The sequence below is a fragment of the Vitis vinifera genome, chromosome 6, assembly GCF_030704535.1.
Source record: "Vitis vinifera cultivar Pinot Noir 40024 chromosome 6, ASM3070453v1".
Classification (NCBI taxonomy): domain Eukaryota; kingdom Viridiplantae; phylum Streptophyta; class Magnoliopsida; order Vitales; family Vitaceae; genus Vitis; species Vitis vinifera.
In genome coordinates, this window is record NC_081810.1 from 17,239,842 (window position 1) to 17,261,581 (window position 21,740).

The window sequence follows — 21,740 nt, forward strand, 5'->3', positions numbered from 1 at the left end:
CAAACATCTAGATCATAGGTGTGATTTCAATATTCTCTAGATCTAATAATAATGGTTTTTGTTGTCATGTTTTTCTACAACGTTAGATTTAAATAGCCCTAAGGATAGTTGTGTGCACCTTATTGGATTTAGGATCAAAGAATAGATTAATCCGAAGTTTCTAATAGGATTAACATCATAAGAAATTATGATAACCCTAAACCACATAATCTAGAAGAATGCTAACATAGAAAAAATTAAGCAAAATAGAAAGAAATTACTTGGGCAAAATTAGAGTTGTTGGAAAAACGAGAAGTATTTAGATCTATAGTTTAAACACCTAAAATCATCAAACTTATCAGATATAAATGAGTTTTTTTTCTTCTAAAGAAAACATAATGAGAATAATGAAATCATAAGATATAAAGTACGAATTGTTGCTCAAGGCCAAGGTTTCTCACAAAGACCTAATATAAACTACGAGGAAATGTATTCTCCCATAATGGACAAAAACAAAATAAGTGGTAGATTATCCAACCCCCATTTTATATTCCCTCTATGCTACGTTGAGACATGGGATATAATATCTCATGTACCATAAATTTATTCTTCTCATCAATTATTATTATTTTTATTTTTTATACTACTTATTTTTCAAAATATAAATTTTTTATTAAAATAATAAATTTATAGTTAAAAAGAAGAATCAAAAGAATATGTATAAAATACATTGTAAAATTATAAGAATATATGTATTATTATATACATACAAATTATTTTAATGTTTTCAATAACATTATATACCATTTTTTATTTATAAATGTCATATATTTTAATCAAGACTATTATTAACAAATAAATAGAAAATTATTTACTAAATTTTAAATTGTAAAATAATTTTCAAATAACAATAAATATGAGACAGATTTCATATATTTTTTTAGTAAAAATATTGGAATGATTTAATTTTTATTTTAATATCAAACACTAAAATATAATTTTTTTTTTTTTTTTTTTACAAACCAAATATGAGTATAGCACAATGGAGATAGTCGGTGTGCTTGAGATACACCGTTAGACAATCAGTGCCCTTGTAATACTAGATATGAAAAATATTTCATATCTTTTAATAATAAATATTAGCATACAATATAATTTTTTATTTGTTAAAAAAAATAATGAATATTAAAATAGAATAAATTTATAACATAATGTAACTAGCCAGTGTGGTTGAGTATCTCAAGTTTTGACTAAAAATAATTCCTTTTAAAAAAGAAAAATCCATAAAGTGAGTTGAGGAGCAAAATAATTCTCAATCTAGTACATTTATGCTATGCGAGAATCCACATCACAAAACTATAGTTGGTAATTATGGTTTTGTAATTTTTTTAAAATGGTCAAAATTGTAGATCAACTATGGTTTTAAATTTAAATTTAAAGTCATAGTTACCAATTATGATTTCAAGCTTAAATATAGAGTTATATATATAAATTTAATATTATAAATTTATTATATTATTTTTTTATTTGTTATTTATTAATATGCAAGTGATTAATAAACTTATGTGATTATTTATATATATATATATATATATATATATATATATATATATATATATATATATATATATATATATATATATATATATAATTAAATAACTGGTATTTTTAATTTGATACAAAAAAATTTAAAATTTTATTAAAAAATTTAGCATTGTAAATTATTATATTAATTAATTATTTTTAAATACTATAATGTAAATGATATATACAAATATCCCATATAAAAATTTTATATAAATGGTTACACCTCTCAATCATTTCTAAATCTTTTAGACATAAATAAGAAATAATATAAGTGATTTTGTTGTGGAAAAAGGTTGCCCAAATTCAATATACCACTAGTTAACCTAATCCACACCTATAAATTTTCTCATATACGTCAAGATTGAAGTTGTTTTTACTATAAAAGAAGGTTACCCATATTCAATATAGGGAGAATTGTGTTTTAAGGTAAGATAGGCTTGAAAATTGACATAGCATAGTCTTATCATTCACATTTAAGCCCAAAACCTGAATAAAGTGTAAAAATTGAGTTGAAAAGGATATTATTTTTCGTTAATTCCTAAAATACCCTTAACCCCTACATAAACACACAACGAATGTAAATTTTAATTTCTTTATCTTTTTTTTCCTTTTTTATTTCCTATTACCTATTACCCATTTCTACTTTTTGTTTTTTTTTTCTTCCAATCTATATTTCTATTTTATGCCAAATGCTAATTTCTCATAATTATATTCCCATTTTCATTCCATTATTATATCATTAATAACTGTATTAATTGCTATTAATTTTATATTTACCTTTACAATTCATCCAAATATTTTTTATTTGTATTTGTCTTTTAGTTTAACTTTCATTTTTTTATTTTAAATTTATATTACCCTTTTATTTATATTTTTCTCTTATTTTTAATTATTTTATATATTTTACACATTAACAATATTTTAAATTTTTTAAAAATTAACCATCACTTTATTCTTTTTTTTTTTTTTTTGTATATATTTACCCTTTTATCCTTTTAAGTTTTAATGTTTTTATTTTAAAATTTTAAAAAATATAAATTTATTGAAAAAAATAACTAATATATGAAGTTCTAATATTATATTAATAATTTTTCTTTTCTAGATAAACTAATGCAAAATATTTTGACTAATAACAAGAAAATTGTCTAACACAATTTTTTAGTGAAACTTTTTAAATTAAATTTCAAATAAAATATATTATATAAAATTTTATCTAAAAATGATTGAAAGTGGTATTTAATTTTTTTATTGACTTTCAAATTTATTTAATTTTTTACTTGAAAGGTAATATAACATGTTTAAAGAAAATTAGTTTTTCATTTTTAAAATAAATGAGTATAAATATATTAAAATAATTTAAGATAATCTTAGTAAATTTTTTTAATAAATATGACTACAATTTTAAATTAGATTTTTAAATATAGATTCATTTTGATAAAATTTCACCCAAAAAAAATGTTGGAAAGAAAAAACATTGTCGAAACTACAAAAACAAAACATGCAATTACAAAATTTTGATGATGAAGTTTAAAAATAAGAGTCGAAACAATTCTTGGCAAGGTAATTTGAGTGGGGAAATTGTGCGATCCTTGAATGAAAAGAAAAAAGAGAGTTTTCAAAATCACTTGAAAACCTTAATAAAAAAAACAATCGTGTACACCCTTGTATATTTAGTGTAATACCATTATACAATAATCCAGATTCCATACATTGTCTTATGAATATCTGTCAATAAGTCGATTAATCATGTTTGCATTGGTTTGGTTTAAAAAAACATGAAAAGTTGTTGTATAATTTTGTTCCACAATTATCATTAGTGGGATATATATTCAAATAATCATATAAGAGTTAGATAAAATGCATGAAATGAATGTATGATTAACCAATATATGTGAGGACTGTCATCCATCCTCGGCTAGGGGAAATAAGCAAATGAGTTTTTCAAAATCACTTAAAATCCTTCACAAATGATAACCTTGTACACTTAGTGTAAATACCTTGTATAGTGGCCCAAATTTTATATATCCTTCACTCAATGTGTGTTCATATGTAGGTTAACTATGTTTCCATTGGTTTAGTTCACAAAATAGTGGAAGACATAAAAACAAATTTTTTCCTCAAACATCATTAGTAGGGTCGGTATTTGAATTGTCATGTACGAGTTAAATAAAAGTGAATGAGATGAGTGTGTGATAGAGAAATGTGTGTCATGAGAGTGTGCAATCCTTAAATGGCAAAATAAAAAAAGAGTCGTTCAAAATCAATTGAAATCATTCATAAAGAGTATCCTTGTACACCCTTTGTACAATTAGAACATTTTGTTGTATAGTTAGCATAATATCCTTGTACAATGATGCAAATTTCATCCACATGCATACATTATGTGTCCACATAGGATGTGTGAACCATATTTTCAATGATTTGGTTTAAAAAATGGCGTAAGATGTCAAAACAATTTTTTTTCCCCCAACATCATTATTGGGAGTATTTGAATTATTATATGTGAGTTAAATAAAGTGCATAAGATGAAGGAATTTGCGGTAGGAAAGTATACAGTTCTTGGATGACAAGAAAAAAAAAAGTTTAAAATCAACTAAAATCCTCTACAAATGGCAGTCTTATACACCCCTTGTATAGTTAGTGTATTTACCTTGTACAGTTAGCGCATTTACTTTGTACATTTAGTGTAACAACCTTGTATAATGATATAAATTTCATACACATGCATAAATTATGTCCACGTGGATGTGTGAATTAAGTTTCCAATGATTTAACATTTAAAATAATTAAAACAAATAAAATGTTATTTTATTTTATTTTCAATGCAAAATGTAATTAAAAATAAGACAAATAAATTATTTTAAAAATATAATTTAACCTAAATTTATTTATTTTTTTCCTTTAATTTTTGGAAATAAATAAAAAATAATAAAAAATTTATTTAACCATAAAAAATATAAATATAAGATATGTTAGAAAATAGAAATAAACCCAATTTTATTTATTATTTCATTTTATTTTTGGAATTAAAGAAAAAAAGAATAAAAAGTCTATTTAACCATAAAAAATATTAATATAAGATAAATTAGAACATAGAAATAACCTTGAATTTATTTACTTATTTCATTTTATTTATTTAAATTAGAAAGTAATTTATTTTAATAGATCAAAATATGCACAATTAATCTATTACTTTGTTAATTATAGATATATTAAAATTTGCAATTCCAAAAAAAAAAAAACTAATAGAAATAATAAAATTAAAAAGAGTAATAAATATATATAATTTAGTTATTTAATTATTTTTTATGTAAAAGACGGTAACACAAAAAAATACACACAATTAACCAATTCTTTTGTTTAATTATAAACATACTATATATATATATATATATATATATATATATATATATATATATATTAAAATAACTAATAAAAAACATAAAAATGGATAATCAATAAATGAAATTTAACTCTTTTTATTATTTTCATATAAAAAATAGTACCAAACAAGGTTTTCAATATTCATTTTTAAAAATAGTTTTCAATTTTTAATTAAAGGTATTCTCAAAAAGAGAAAATATAAAAAAAATAAAAATCATATTACCATATTTTTTTAGAAGGTATTTTTCAAAATAGTTTTAAAATCATTAATGTAATTTTTCTTTATTTATAATTTAAAATAGAAAATAATACCCAATTGTAATTATTTATGAAAAAAGTTTTTAAAAACAATGAAAAATCCAAACCAGTGAAATAAAATTGTGTTGGGTATGTGAATGGTAGTCGAATAAAGATAAAATAGTTTAATAAATGATGGATCCAACAAAAACCAACATGAACATGGAATATGTCAAATGAGTATTTTAGTCCATCACTATTTTATATCATTGTCGTTAATTATAGGTGATATAAAGACCTTGGGCCAATTTTTAGGCACATCTCACCCCAAAACACAAATCTCCCTATTCAATATATCACTAGTGAACTTGACCGACACCCATAAATTTTCTCATGCGTGATAAGATTGAAGTTGATTTTGTTGTGAAAGAAGGTTGCCCAGATTCAATATATCACTAGTGAACTTGACCCACACCCATAAATTTTCTCATGCGTGATAAGATTGAAGTTGATTTTGTTGTGAAAGACTCAATATATCACTAGTGAACTTGACCCACACCCATAAATTTTCTCATACGTGATAAGATTGAAGTTGATTTTGTTGTGAAAGAGGGTTGCCCAAATTCAATATATTACTGGTGAACCTGACCCACACCTATAAATGTTCTCTTATGCTCCAAGAAGACTGAAGTGACTAAGAGGCTATACAAAATCCATGAAAATAGTTTTAGGAAGTTCAAATATTATTTCAAATGTTCTTTTATAATATTTATGGGAGAATCATGTACGGGTGCACCATCTTAAAAGGATTACATTTTTAATTTTTTAAGTTTTGACTTTTGACTTTCAAAGTGCATACATTTAGAGGAAAATAATCCTCAGAATATGCACTTTATTCTCCCTAATTTGGGAGAATTACGTAGTGATTAATATTTTTTTTTTAAAATGACATGTGGAAACCAACCAGCCACATAATTTTTCTTTTTTCTTTTTTCTTTTTTTTGTCTCCTCCATAATACCTCTTCATTTTTTTTAATGTGTTGGCTTCATGAAATCTTTTTAAATTCAATTTTTTTCCACAATTTCATATTTTCATATTTATTGATTTTAATTGTTTATGGACATTTTAAACATAAAATAATATTATACAATAAATCATTAATGAGAACAAATTTAATATAAAAATAAACATATAAAATAAATTTAGAGATTTATGACATAAGATTTTCTATATTTCTTAAAAAAATATTTATTTATTTTATAAATCTTACCATATTGCCATATTATTTTATTGTTTGTATTTTAATATTTTTAAATTTTCAAGTGATAATCATAATCAATGATTATGGTTTTGATTTTTTGTTTGTAAATCTAATTTAACTATTGGGAGAATTATCGGATAGGGTGGACTAAATAAAATAATTACTGGGAAGAGTGGTCCATTTTAATAACCGTTAGGAAGGACAATAATATGCTTAAATACCAAAAATGTCCTTCAACTAAAAGCTTTTAAAATTCAAAACATTTTATGGTGCATGGGCCCCATGACATTCAAATTTTAAATCAAAAATTTGGATTTAATTTATTATATATAATGATAGTATAAGTTGTTATTTAAATTTACTATTTAAAACAAAAAATACTTCTAAAAAATATTTTTAAAATGACATTTAATTTTTTTTTCTTATTTTATTAAGAAAAAAGCAAGTTTCATAATTATATAATAAAAATGATGACTTTTTCATATATATATATATATATTTCTAATTTTAAATTTAAATGATTTTTCTATATTTTTTTTTTCCTTTGTATAGTGTTTTTTCTTAATTTTCATATATAATTTTTTCGTCTTTTTTTTCTCAATACATCGATTGGATGATGTTAATACATATGATATGTTAAATATTAATGAAATATAAAAAGTGATCTCTAAGATTATTACTTTTATTATAAAATACAGGTGCAATAAAAATATGTTATAATTACAATATAAATACACTTACATTACAATACATTACAATAAAACTTAATTAGGAAAATTGTAAACTGTTTTTATAAAAGTGATAATTTTGTATAATCATACCATATTTCATAACATACCTATATTATGAATCACTAATGAAACCAAATAAAATACTATTTTAAATTCATGAGACTTGTGAGTTTTATACGTATACAAAAATTATTAAATAATTTCAATGTGCTGGGTGAATGATGTTAATATACTGAGAATGATGTGTTAATACCAATAGGATATGAATATTACAACATAATTTAATTTATTTTTGTTTATTTTTTTCATGTGATATATTATCCAATGAATAGTTACGTGTTATTCCATTGAATAAATGTATATTATTCTATTGAATATTTGGATTAAATGCCAATAATTACAATAAATGTGAGACTCACCCACGTAACAAAAAAGTGAAGTGTTTTAAATGCTTTGAATTTTACAAGTTTTTAGTTGGCATTTTTTATGTTTAAGCCTATCCCTAACAGTTATAAAAAAAACATCTTAAACATCTGGCTTCTTATTTGTATCAAGAAGGGTTTTTGAGCATTAGGAAGGCTAGAAAAAGTCCCACACGTACGGTTCTTCATTCATTACATTGAGTTTTTCATGAGTCATGCTTACGGTACCAACCAAAAAGCAAGTTTCCACCTAATTAGAGTGAGAAGTGAAGACTGGCGGGCAAGGCGTGGCGGCCTCTGCATCAGCAAATTTTCAAGGAGCAGCTGGGCAAAATCAGTATATATGCACCCCGGGTACAACCCAGGAAAACACTTATATCAACTCCCATGGGCAAACACATTGGTGTCTTGGCCTTCCCCTTCGCTTCCCACCCTCTAACGCTTCTGGGGCTGGTCCGCAGGCTTGCGTCTGCAGCACCCGACGCCAAGTTCTCATTCTTCAGCACTGCAAACTCCAACAGCTTCCTCTTCTCCGCTCGAAGCCCCGGTGGTGTTCTTGGTAATCTGAAACCCTATGATGTTCCGGATGGGGTGCCGGTGGGTCATGTGCTGTCTGGGAACCCTGCAGAGGGTGATGGGCTTTTCTTGAAGGAAGCACCTGCGAATTTTAAGCGGGCCATGGAAGTGGCGGTAGCGGAGACTGGGAGGAAGATTAGCTGCCTGGTGACTGATGCCTTGTTGTGGTTTGCAGCTGATATGGCTGAGGAAATGGGGGTTCCTTGGGTCCCACTTTGGATCGCTGGCCTCTCTGCGCTCTCTGCCCACTTACACACTGATGTCATCAGGCAAATGATGGGTGTTAGAGGTGAGCGAAACCTTAGTTTTTTTGTTAAAGTTTTTTATGAAACTGTTATGCTAGTTTTGCAGACTGATACCAGCTCTGTTGTTAAAGATTTATTTATGTTCTGGAGTAATATTTTACGCGATTGCAGGTCATGAAGACCAGACCCTTAACTTCATTCCAGGACTGTCCGCAATGACCTTCCAAGACTTACCTGGAGAAATAGCTTCCGGGAACTTGGATTCTACCCCCTCACTCATACTACACAAAATGGGGCTCACACTGCCACGCGCAACTGCTATTGTTGCCAACTCCTTTGAAGAGCTAGACCCCGTAGTAGCAACACATCTCAAGTCCAAGCTGCCAAAGCTTCTATGCGTGGCTCCTTCCGCCCTAACGTCCTCACCGGATGAGTTGAATTCTGATGTGAATGGCTGCCTATCTTGGTTGGACAAGCAGAAAGCGAAGTCAGTGGCATATATCAGCTTTGGAAGCATGTTGGCACCCTCACCCGACGAGCATGTAGCATTGGCAGAAACGCTGCAAGCAACTGGGGTGGCATTTCTTTGGTCTATTAAGGACAACTTGAAGAAATATTTGCCGGAAGGATTTCTAGAGAGGACGAGCGGGAATGGAAAAGTAGTTCCATGGGCTCCCCAGATCCGAGTCTTAGCACACCCTTCAGTTGGAGTGCACATCACACATGGCGGTTGGAACTCAGTGATGGAGAGCATTGCAGGCGAGGTGCCCATGATCTGCAGGCCATTTTGGGCTGATAATACTCTCAACTCGCGGGCAATAGAGGATGTGTGGGGGATCGGTGTTGGAGTTCCAGGAGGGGTCCTCACAAAAAATGGATTAAAGGCAGCCCTAGAACAAGTTTTGGGGCAGCAAGGGAGGATGACAGAAAAAATTGGTGTCCTCAAAAAGCTTTGGACAAGGGCCACTGAGCCAAATGGGAGCTCAACTCAGAATTTCCGTACTTTGTCGAAGATGGTGACGAATGAATAGGCATAGTAGTTCAATTTAATGCCTCTATGTTCTTACATATGCATGCCAATGATGAAAATGTAAGGGGCTTCTTTAACTTTTGCAACAATTTTAAAAATTAATTATTAAAAAATATAGTTGGAAAAATATTGATAGATGTACGAAAGTTTTTGACAGTTTTTATCATGTGAAAGATGTTTTTTGAAAAGACACCTTTCATAAATTTCAAAATTATGGTAGATATTTAAAAGAACTAAATTTATACTAAAGGTGTCTTTTGAAAAGACTTCCACAATTCTATAAAATCCAATATGTATTAAAAGTGTCTTTTGAAGAGACACTTTCCACAATTTGGCAATTTTGAATGTCTCATGAATTTGATTTTAAAGTTAAAGATGTCTTTTGAAGACTTTTTAGAATTCCAAAAAAATTTAATTTATACAAAAGGTGTTGCTTGAAGAGACTTTTCACAATTCCACAAATTCCAATATATATTGAAAGTGTCTCTTCAAGAGACACCTTCTACAATTCCAAAAAATTGGATTTATACTAAAAGTGTCTCTTGAAAAGATACTTTCCACAATTCCACAAAATCCAATATGTATTAAAAATTGTAGAAATGATTTTAAAGCTAAAGATGTCTCTTAAAGAGACGCCTTCAGCATAAAATAGAAATTTTCCACTGTGTATGGAAATTGTGGAAAGTCACTTGAAGAAACTTTTCAGTATAAACCCAATTTTTTTTTAAATTATGGAAGGTGTCTCTTGAGACTTTCGTACTTCCACAATTCCCAAAAAATTGGGTTTATACTAAAAAGACACTTTCCACAATTTCCATACACAATGGAAAATTTTGAATTTATGCTGAAAGTGTCTCTTCAAGAGACACCTTCCACAATTCCCAAAAAAATGGAATTATACTCAAACACATTTCATAATTTCAAAAAAATTGGGTTTACACTAAAAGTGTCTCTTAAAGAGACTTTCCACAATTTTTATTCACAGTGGAAAATTTCAAATTTTGAAGAGACACACCTTTCACAATTCTCAAAAAATGAAATTATACTAAAGGTGTCTCTTGAATTGATTCAAAGTGACATTTGGGGACCATCCACAATTCCAAATATATCCGGTTCTTGTTGGTTTGTTTCTGTACTAGCATTACTTAGATATTCTTAATCAAACAAAAATCCTATGTAAAAAGTGTTGTCCCTAACTTTCACTCCATGATTCAAAACCAATTTGGGGGATAAAACTAAAATCTTTAGGTCTGACAATGCATGTGATTATGTCAACCAAATTTTGACACCCTGCTTCCAAAAAGAAGGCATTATTCATGAATCATCCTGTGTAAACCCACCACAACATAATGAGGTCGTTGAATGGAAAAATGGCCATTTACTCAACGCTACTCAAGCATTGTTATTTCAAGGGAATGTTCCTATATCTTATTGGGGAGAGGTTGTTCTTAGTACCACTTACATGATCAATAAACTACCCTCACAAATATTAGATTTCAAGACTCTCTTGGAAACCCTTGCAAAATTCTATCCACATGTCAAAACATCAACTAGCCTCATACCTAGATTATTTGATTGTACTTCTTTTGTCCATGTTCATAGCCAAAATAGAGAAAAATTAGACCCCAGAGCAATCAAATATGTGTTTCTTGGCTATTCATCTACACAAAAAGGGTATAAGTGAAATGAAGATATTGGAGGCTTATAGGAAACACTTGATGTGTTGGTGGATATTTAATATGGTAAGGATCCTAAGGAAAAGAAATTCTAGACTATCTTCAGCAATGAGACACTTTAAAGAGATTATGCAAGAGCTAAATTTTCATAATATTCCATTGATGGAGGTCTTTTTTTTTTTTTTTTTGATAAGTCATTGATGGAGGTCCTTTCACATGGTAAAGGTTTGAGACATCTTTCTTTGTTAAGATTGGACCGAATTTCTTGAATCGGAGGATTGGGAATACCATTTTAGCAAAAAAATTTCAAGTGTTTTGCTAAGAATAGTCATTGATCACTTTATTGTGTTGTTGGATGAAGGAATAAGAAGGGGTAAAAACCATCTTAGATTCGAGATTATATGGTTTAAAGTGGAAGGTTCAAGGACTTTATTAAAAACTAATGGAAGAGAGTTAATTTCATGATATCTTTTAGCTTTGTTGTTATCTGTAAATTGAAAACTTTGGAGGACGATCTTAAAGTTTGGGATGAATAGGGTTTGGGAATGTGAAAGCTTGGAAGTCACATGTCTTAGATCAAATTGGTTATCAAGATTTAAAGAAGAGAGAAGCAATAGAAGTGTAGTAATAGAAGAATACAATCAATGGCCCATTTTAGAAAAACTTCTCGGATGGAAAAGTCTAGAGAATTGCAAACAAAGGATGGAGATAAAAGCACCAAATTTTTCCACAAAATAGTTAATGCCCATAAGACAAGGAATGGAATTCAAGAATCAAGGTGAATGGTGTTAACTCATAGAGGAATCAGAGATAAATGAGTATCAAATTCTTTTTTTTTTTTTTTTTTTTTGAAATTTAGGGATTGGAGACCTAGCATTCGCAAATGTCTTTTAACACTTTAGACAGGAGGAATAAGTGTTTTTTGCTTTATCTAGGTTGAGTAGAAAACAAAGACCTAGAGTTAGATGGCTTCACCATGTCTTTTATTCTATGATGTTAGAATATTGTAAAGTATGAAGTAATGGGTTTCTTTAGGGAGTTTCATGAGAGGGACTTTTTTTGAGAAAAGCTTAAATGCCACCTTTTATCAACCAAAAAATGGGTATGAACTAAAGGACTTCATAGGTTAACTCAATAAACTTCATATGTCCATGCCATCTTTCTAAGCTCCTTTACAACCCTAAGAAAAAAGGAACGGAAGACTTAACAGGACTTCATACCCATTAGTTCAACAGTGGGCTAGTATAAACTACTAGGTAAGTTTATGGCCGATTAGCTCAAGAAAGTGATAGGGAGAGTGCTCCCAATGCTCAAAATGCCTTTATGAAGAGTAGACAAATCTTGGATGTGATGCTTATTGCAAAAGGTGATGGAGTCAAGGTTGAAGAGCTCTAGTGGGCAGTGGTTTGTAAGCTAGATGTCAAGAACACCAATGACCATGTTAATTAGGTATTTCTTTTCAGAAAATCTCAATAACATCAATTTTGAGCATGAGTAGATCTAGTAGACTAAGTGGTGTATATCAACTACTAGGTTTTTAAGGTTGGTGAATGATGCTCCTAATTTTCTATAAAGCTATAGGGGTTGAGGTAGAGGGATCTCTTATCTCCCTATTTATTTGTCTTAGCAATAAGGGCACTTAGTTTTTTTCTCAAAAAGGATGAGGTAAGGTGGTTTCATCTTTGGTTTAAGGGGGGAGGGAAAGGTGGCAAAGGGGTGATGGAATCTCATCTTTTAATAGCGACATTCCCATCTTCTATGATTTATGCCAACAACAACTAATATATTTACATTAAACTCTCATGTGGTTTGAGATAGTTTCTAGGTTGAAAACTAATATAAAGAAAAGTGTTTTAATTCTAGTAAGACGGTCTCTAATGTGGAGGAATTAGATTCTTTGTTAGGTTGTAGGATGGGTGAGCTCCTCATCATCTACTTGGGTCTTTTGTTGGAACCTCCTTAAAATTTTCGATGATTTAGAATGTTGTATAAGAGAGATTCTACAAAAGCTTGCTTTGTGGAAGTGGCAATATCCATCAAATGGTGGAAGGCTTATATTGATTAGCACTCTATCTATTGCCAATATATTTTATGTCTTTGTTTGTCATTTAAAAAAATGTGAGCTTGAAACTTTAGAAGATCCAAAGATACTTCCTTTATGGTATGGAGCCCTTGAGAAAAAAAAACTTCATTTTACAAGATGGTTGATTTCTTGCATGGACAAAAAGAAAGGAGGGTTTAGCATTAGAGACTAGCAGTGCAACTTAGGTGGGTTCAACCCAACCTGATTTTGGACAAGCTTATGCAACACTTTTTGCATTTTGGTTAAGCATGGGCAAAAAAAAAAAAAGTTAACCTAAATTTAATTTAGGTTAGGACATCGTGCAACATGAACCCAACTTGAACCCAAACTAAGTATAATAATAATATTTATATATTTATAATTTATATTATTTTTTTATAATAATATTCTATTCAATTCCTTTCAAATGATAATTTAACTATATTACATATTATTTTATTTTCTTATAAAGATAATAATTTTTTATTATCTTAAAATGATTTATTATTTGTTATTCAAAATTTTGGAATAAATGTATAAAATATAAAGTTAAAAAAGTTATTACAAATGGGTTCAACTCCATCCACCTTGAATTTGTCTCATAGAACCCAAACAATTGTCTAACCTAAGGCAAATCCCTATCAACCCAAGTCTAACCTAAACTTAACCTAAGCTTAGAAAAATAAGGATGGATTGTGTTTGGGTTAAAGGTCAGGTTGGGGTTGGGTTTGGGTTGCAAACTACCCCAAGTCACAACCCTATTAGAGATTTATTTGTCCTTGGCAAGGCTTTGCTTGGCATATGTTTTTAGGTTTGCCTTTCAAAGGGAACCTCTATGGACCCTAGTTATAGTGGAGTAGTTTAGGGAACAAGCAAGTGGTTGAGTATAGGGATGGATTGTGGAAACAAATAGGGAGATGATAGTTAGTATTTAAAAGTAAAGCCAATTTTGTTATGGTAAGAGTGAAGTTCTAAAATGGTATTTAACATGGGAATATCCATTGAGTCTCTCTTTCCCTTTTTCTTTGCAATTTCCAACTCAACTAATGCTTAGGTCAAGAATGTTTGAGAATATTTAGGTGAGGGAGGGCATTAGAGACCTTTTTTATCTAAATGTGACCGACCGGTCCAATCCAGTTTTTAAAACGATGATAATTACATGGTTGGTGGTAGAATTCAAAATAATCTTGACTCCAAGAAATAGTGTTTGTTGAAATTTGATGTTTTAATGTGTGTTCAACGATAGATTGCATTTTTCTAAATCAAATAATTAGTCTTAATAAATAGTTAAAGACATATTATTACACCCAAGGAGGAAAATGTAGGGATATATCACCGATATATCGTGTATCGGGATGGGTCGATATGATATTTCGTGGAAAAAAATCGGAGAGAAGATATTTCCACAAAAATCGCCAAAATATCGGCGATATATTGGCTCGGGGAGATAAATCGGCGATTTTGTGAAAAAATCATCTCTGATGGCAATAAATTGCCGATATATCGGTGATTAATCAAAGATAAATCGTCGATTTTTTGGCGATATTTCCCCTCCTTCATGCAGCGTGATCTGATAGCCCAGATCACGCTCATGTTGATCCAACGACCTAGATGTGATTCCAACAGTAATTGATTACTACTCAAAAAGTGCTATTTCATAGCTTGTAATTAACTCTTTTAAACACTTTTGAGTAGTAGTTATCACCTTTTAACCCAATTAACATATTAAGGACCCTTGCAATCAATTCTAATCAAATTGTGTTAAATTTTGGTGTTTTGATAGCTTTTTGATCACCAAAGCAATCCGAGATTGAGGAGAGTTCTTTGGAATCCATGACAAAAGATATCCGGACAGGGCGTCCGGACACACCATCGGAGGGCAGCGGAACGTGGGCTGTGGTAGGTTGTCGAAATGACGTAGCAAGGCTTGTGCACTTTAGTCAATGATCCGGACAACACATCCGGAATTCTACTCCGCCGACATTCCACCCGGATGTCTCACATCCGAAATTCTAACGCCGGATGGGAGAAGAGGGCGTTTCAACTTCCCCAGTCAGACATATCCGGATCCTTTGATAGCGCTTACCCGAAGAGTTTCGCAGCCATTTTGCACAGTGTCGCGGTGTTCTCCTGAAGCTTCCAGATATTTGCAACCGACATTTTGAGATATTTTGCTTTAGATATTTGATGTTTAAATCCCCAAACTCTCCTTGTAACCCACCAATTATAGGATTCCTTAGTTATTAAGTTTGGAAAAAGGGTGAATAACCCCTTATATATAGTTTGTAATCTTCTTTAGATAGAATATCAAAATCTCGGGAGCTTGTTCTCAGAGACTAATCCTTTGTATAGTTTTGGAAGGAAGTAAAATACAGAGCACTTGCTCTGCTTTTCATATATATTTTTGTTTTCTCATTATTTTTCTTTCTAGCCAATCAAACTCTGAGGATTTTTCCTCAGAGGATGAGAGGCTAAGCTCTTCGTCTCTTAGAGTAAAGAAAGCCGGGTAAGTTTCCACATGCATAAATTGGAAGTTTTGTTGTTTTAGTTTTTAATGAAGAGAAAGTGTGACCCGTTAATGGTTTTTATCTTTTTAGTTAACTTAAAACACCTTTAAATCACCTGGGCCAACACTTGGTAAGACAAGTGATCTCCGTCCATTGAGATGCACTAGTTTACCTCTTGCGAGCCTTTGGAAGGTGGTTTGAAGGTAGGATTTTCTATAATAGCCAACACTTGGTAAGCTTTTGGACTCCATGGAAACATCCATTAGTTATCTCTTGCGAGCTTTTGACGGGTAATCCAAGGTTAAAGATCACTTTGAATGACAAGTGCTAGGTAAGAGGCACGAGTCATTGTAAGATGCATCAGTGAGAGGGATTTAGTGTTTGAACCCATTAAGGGGAAGCATCTGTACCACACCGGTTAGAGAATTAACTATATGTTAATTCTTTAATGCGAGGAAAAGAAACAAGTGACCGGAACTCCCTTTTTGTACAAGGAACCTGAGCCTAGTGATCTAAACTCCAAGAAACACTTTTCTTTGTAAGTAAAATCAGTTACTATTTTTGGTTAGTTTAAAACAAAACCTTTTTCCACCAAAGATTATGTTTTCTTTTAAAGCTAACCTTGAAATGAAAAAGCACCAATTCAACTTTGAATTAATATCAATTGTGAAGTGAAAACCCATTCCAGTGAACGATCCTAGAGTCACTATGTTATAGTAGCTTTATCTTTGCTACCCTAGTTCATGGTGTAATAGGATATAAATTTTGTTGATTACTCCCTCAATCAAGGAGCACCAACTGGACATGAATCAGCTGATACACCAATTGGGCACGAATCAGTAATATAGCAATCCAACGGCCAAATTGCTCCCAGTTTTTTATCCAACGGCTAAAATTGATTTTCAACGGTAAATTAATATTCCAACGGCTATTTTGGCCCAAATTTCTTATATAAATAGCCCAAATTTCATCCATTTCATCCATTTTTGCTTTCATTCTTCATTTGCTCTCTCATTACTCCAATTTTTATTAAGGTTTCTCAATTATTCAATCATTTAAAGGTATTTTGTTTTAAATTGTAATTAATTTTGTTTGCAATTGTAATTAATTCATGTATTTTCAATTAATTAGTATGTTTGCAACATGGATGATTTAATGCTATTTCTACATTCAATTGTAATTAATTTTTATATTTTTATTAAATTAACTTAGGTTAATTTGATTATTTAATTATAAATTGATATGTTTATTTTAGATGATTATTTGTGATTTATTTTCACATTTAGAATTAAATTAAACTAGTTAACTTAGCTAAATTATTTAATTAATTTAATTAACATGTTAAATTATTTAATTAGTTTAATTAACATGAACTAGTATATTTTGAATATGAAATTAGTTTATTTAATGAATTTAATGTGTACAAATTATCAATATTTAATGAAATGAAGTATTTTATGTGACTTTATAATGAGAACAATTACAAAACTAACATTTCTTATAGATCGACATGATATAATTACATCTAATATCGCAAATTATATCATATGTATATCAAATTTTTCAATAAAACAACTTTAAAATATCTATTATACTTCTAATTATATTATTATGAGATTTTCCTTACATTTCCATGAGTTTTTAATAATTATAAGTCTATTTCCATCCCTGGTTTTGATCCATTTTGCCCTAGTTTTCTATTTCCCACGTCCCAATCAGATTATCACCAATTTTCATAATTCTCAAAGCCTCACTCCAAAACAAAATCAAATCAAACGTGCTTCTTTTTTTCTCTCTTTCTCTTTGCCTTTTACACCGCCATATACAGGGAGACTTCATTTTATAATGTGTTTGGAATTCAAATTTTTGCATAGGTTGTGATTCATTTAGTTTGCGAAGAAGGAGATTTTTAGAGTTACGAATAAGATTTTTTCTTGTTTTCATATATTTTTTCTTTCATTTTGTCTTTTGTTTTTTCTATTCAGTTCCTAGAAAATGTAAGGGAAGAGTTGTTGAAATCTATGACCCTAAATTTCATTATTGTGGTGTTTCTATGCACCTTTGTATGCTTTGTTGAAATTTGCAAGGTTAAATTTATTGTTATTGTGTTTTATATGCACATTTGTTTGGTTATGAAGAAAATTGGGGAAATATATATTTTTTTTTCATGTTCTCTCATCGTAATTTAATCTATTTATTTTCCTCAAAAAATATGGGGCAATTATTGCAAGTTAGATTTCTGGTGTTGGGATTTTCCTTTTTATTCTTCCTCTTCTCCATTTTTTTAAAATCTTTTCAAACAATTTCTAGGTTGAGTTTTGTAGGAAAATACAACATTATTTGGTATGCTTGCTTGGTTACCAAGAAAATATTAGAAAACTAAACAATTTAAACACAAAGCATAAAAATAACATGGAATAGTGGAAAAGAACAAGTACATGGAACATGATGAAGGTGAGACAAAAAATCAGGATGATTTGTTAAATTTAACAAATGTTGTACAAGTGTTCACACAATATATCAAGGTGGGATGAGTGTTTCAACAACAACAATCCAACTTTTCAGGAGGAATGACAGTTTGATAATAGTAAAAATAATAAATAAAAAATGAAACAAAGTTACAACAAAACTCTACATTTCAGCTTTTATAATATAAAGATATTTAGCATTATTTTAATATAATAACTTTTACATATAACCACTTCTCATGGGTTATATTAAAAAAAAAAAATTAAAATTGAAATATGGACAATTTTTACTACCTTGGGTTTTAGCCTATTTAAAGTAATTTTCATTCTCGTCTCCCCTTAAAGTATAATTTTCCCTAAATTATATTGGCATATCTGGAATAAGAGAGGTATCAAAATCTTGACAAAAGAACTTCTCATTCTCCTAATAATAATTTAAAAAAAAAATTATTCCTAAATAATCAATTCTAATATGGTAATTAACAATGGAAAATAAAATGGATTTCCTATTATCATTTTCTTTTCCATGCTCATCTAAACCATGGATGATGGAATCACTAAATTATAACAATTAAGGCTCATTTTCCATCCTAGTTGAGGTATGGTATTACCATAAAAAAATTTCTTTCTCCAAAAAAGATTATCATTCCAAACAACTACAAAATATCAAACGCTAGATTTCAACTTTATCCTCTCATCATCAACAGATATGAGGTTTAAAGCAAAAGAAGAACAAACCAAATAAGAGAAAGAAGATAATTAAGGAAAGGAATCATGGTAAGCAAGGAAAAAGAAACACACAATGGATGGCAGTGAAATTAAGCAACTAATTTAGGCTTCCACATATTTTCAAGTCAGCTGTTTGGACAATTTGTTTGTCTATCTTCTTCATTCAAACAGATCCTCACCAATATCTTCAAAAACTACGCCTCCATGGACCAACACATTGGTGTCTAGGCCTTCCCCTTCACCTCCCATCCTCAAACCCTGCTCGGACTTGTCCGCAGGCTCGCATTTGCAGCGCCCCACACAAAGTTCTCCTTCTTCAGTACCGCAAACTCCAATGCCTTCCTCTTCTCCACCCAAAGCGCCGATGGCCTTAATAATGTTAAACCCTACGACGTGGTGGATGGGGTGCCGGAGGGCCATGTGCTTTCCGGGAACTCTGAAGAGGTTGTTGGGTTTTTCTTGAAGGGGGCGGTTGGGAACTTTAGGCAGGCTATGGAAGTGGCGGTGGCGGATACCGCGAGGAAGATTAGCTGCTTGGTCACCGATGCGTTTTTATGGTTCGGTGCGGATATGGCCGAGGAAATGGGGGTTCCATGGGTGCCGTTTTGGATAGCTGGCCTTTCTGCTCTCTCTGTCCCCTTTCATACTGATGCCATAAGGCAAAAAATAGGACTTAATGGTAAGTGAAACCTTGGTGTTTTTGTTGAATTTATTGTGATATATTTTTGCAGATCCTGATATATAGTATGGGTTACAATTTATGTGTTTGTTCGTCTCGGTGAATGATACTTGAACCTGAACCTATGAATCATGTGTTTCATCCCCTATTACCAAATCATTTCCTTCTTCCTAGACTGGTGGGTAAATGGCTTCTCATTTATGGTGGTGTTGTTCATTGTAAATTATTGGTAAGAAAAGCATTTTCCTTCCTCATGGATTCATCTCAACAACCACAATAACACAAATTGAAGGGTTGCAGGGCATGAAGACCAAACCCTTGACTTCATTCCAGGATTGTCAGCAATGCGGGTTAGAGACTTACCTGAAGGAATAGTTTCCGGGGACTTAGATTCTGCCCCCTCACGCATGCTGCATAAAATGGGGCTCTTGCTGCCACGAGCAACTGCAGTTATCGCAAACTCCGTTGAAGAGCTAAACCCCATAGTTGCAACCGATCTCAAGTCCAAGCTCCCAAAGCTTCTATGCTTGGCTCCTCCTACCCCATCATCACAGCCAGCATCCAATCCCGATACGAGCAGCTGCCTCTCATGGTTGGACAAGCAGAAAGCAAAGACAGTAGCATATATCAGCTTTGGAACCATATTATCCCCATCCCCAGATGAGCTAGTAGCACTAACAGAAGCCCTAGAAGCAACTGGGGTGCCATTCCTTTGGTCAATTAAAGACAACGCAAAGAAAAATTTGCCAAAAGGGTTTCTAGAGATGACAAGCGGAAAGGGAAAAGTAGTTCCCTGGGCTCCTCAGATGCAAATTCTGAAACACCCTTCAGTTGCAGTGCATGTGACGCATAGTGGTTGGAACTCAGTGATGGAGAGCATTGCAGGCGAGGTGCCCATGATCTGCAGGCCATTCTTTGCGGATAATAGTCTCAACTGTCGAGCAGTGGAGGATGTATGGGGGATTGGTGTGGGAATTGAGGGCGGAGTCTTCACAAAAAGTGGATTAGTGAGTGCCCTGGAACAAGTTTTGTTAGGCGAAGGAAAGAAAATGAGAGAAAAAATTGGAGTACTCAAAGAGCTTTGTAGGAAGGCTGATGAACCAAATGGGAGTTCATCTCAAAATTTCAATACTTTGCTAGAGCTTGTCACAAAATTTCAGATGGATTCATCTGCCAACTAGTAGTTCAAATAATATTTTGGTGTTTCAATCAAGTACTGACCATGGAATAAGATGATGAGAATTCATAAAGTTGCATAATATGTAGAAGTATATATATATAAAAGCTGGTGAATTAGGTGTGTTCATATAACTTAATTCTTCTTGTGCTAATATTTATCAAGAAGGAGATTTTTAATTTTTAATTTTTATTTCTAATTAAATAAATTTCTTTTTTAAGGCTTTATTTTCTTGAAATAGTTTGGTGTTAAAAAACGTGAAAAAATAATTTAAAAAATGAAAATTGAGAAATCTTGTTTGGAATTGAATTTTTTTTATATGGAAAAAATCAAATTGTATTTGTTGATTTTTTTTTTAAAAAAAATTTCTTCTTAATAAAAAATAGTTTATCTATGATTAACAAGGAAATTAGTTAATTGTGTTCATTTGTTTGTTACTGATTTTTATACATGAAATATAATTAAATAATAAAATTATATTTGTTCATTATTCTTTTTTTATTTTATTTTCTCTATTAGTTATTTTGATAATGCAATAGAAAATTTTAATATATCTCTAATTAATAAAGGCATTGGCCAATTGTATATATTTTGATATATTAAAATGAAATATTTTTTAATAAAAAAACATCATATTAGTGATTGAGAAAAAGGGGAGAAGATTATAATATGGTAATATTGTTGAGTGTTTTCACTTTTTAGAAAATCGTTTCCATTTTTCTTAAAAAAAAAAAATTGAAAATACCACGTTTGTTTTTTCACTTTTTCCATTTTTTTTAAATTGGTTTAAAAAAAAATAGAAAAAAGGTTAAATAAAAACTTAAGAAATTTGTTTTTTCACTTTTTCCATTTTTTTGAAATTGGTTTAAAAAAATAGAAAGAAGGTTAAATAAGACCTTAAGAAATTTCAACAAAGAGCTATTTTTATTGTTTGCAATGGGACAGAGAGAAAAAAAAAACCTTTTTGTACAAAGATGAAACTTTTTGCA

The 21,740-nt window shown here is 30.5% G+C and overlaps 1 protein-coding gene and 1 pseudogene across 1 annotated transcript; both read left to right on the forward strand.

Annotated features, from left to right (window-relative positions):
- Positions 1-7,803: 7,803 nt before the first annotated feature.
- Positions 7,804-9,530, forward strand: LOC100249635 (flavonol 3-O-glucosyltransferase F3GT2). Its single transcript, XM_002270281.5, has 2 exons — positions 7,804-8,467; positions 8,595-9,530. The coding sequence occupies exons 1-2, from the start codon at positions 7,990-7,992 to the stop codon at positions 9,452-9,454; spliced, it is 1,338 nt and encodes a 445-aa protein (XP_002270317.4). The 5' UTR covers positions 7,804-7,989; the 3' UTR covers positions 9,455-9,530.
- An 8,613-nt stretch (positions 9,531-18,143) lies between these two features.
- On the forward strand, positions 18,144-20,755 carry LOC100253097 (anthocyanidin 3-O-glucosyltransferase 7-like; annotated as a pseudogene).
- The last annotated feature ends 985 nt before the right edge of the window (positions 20,756-21,740 follow it).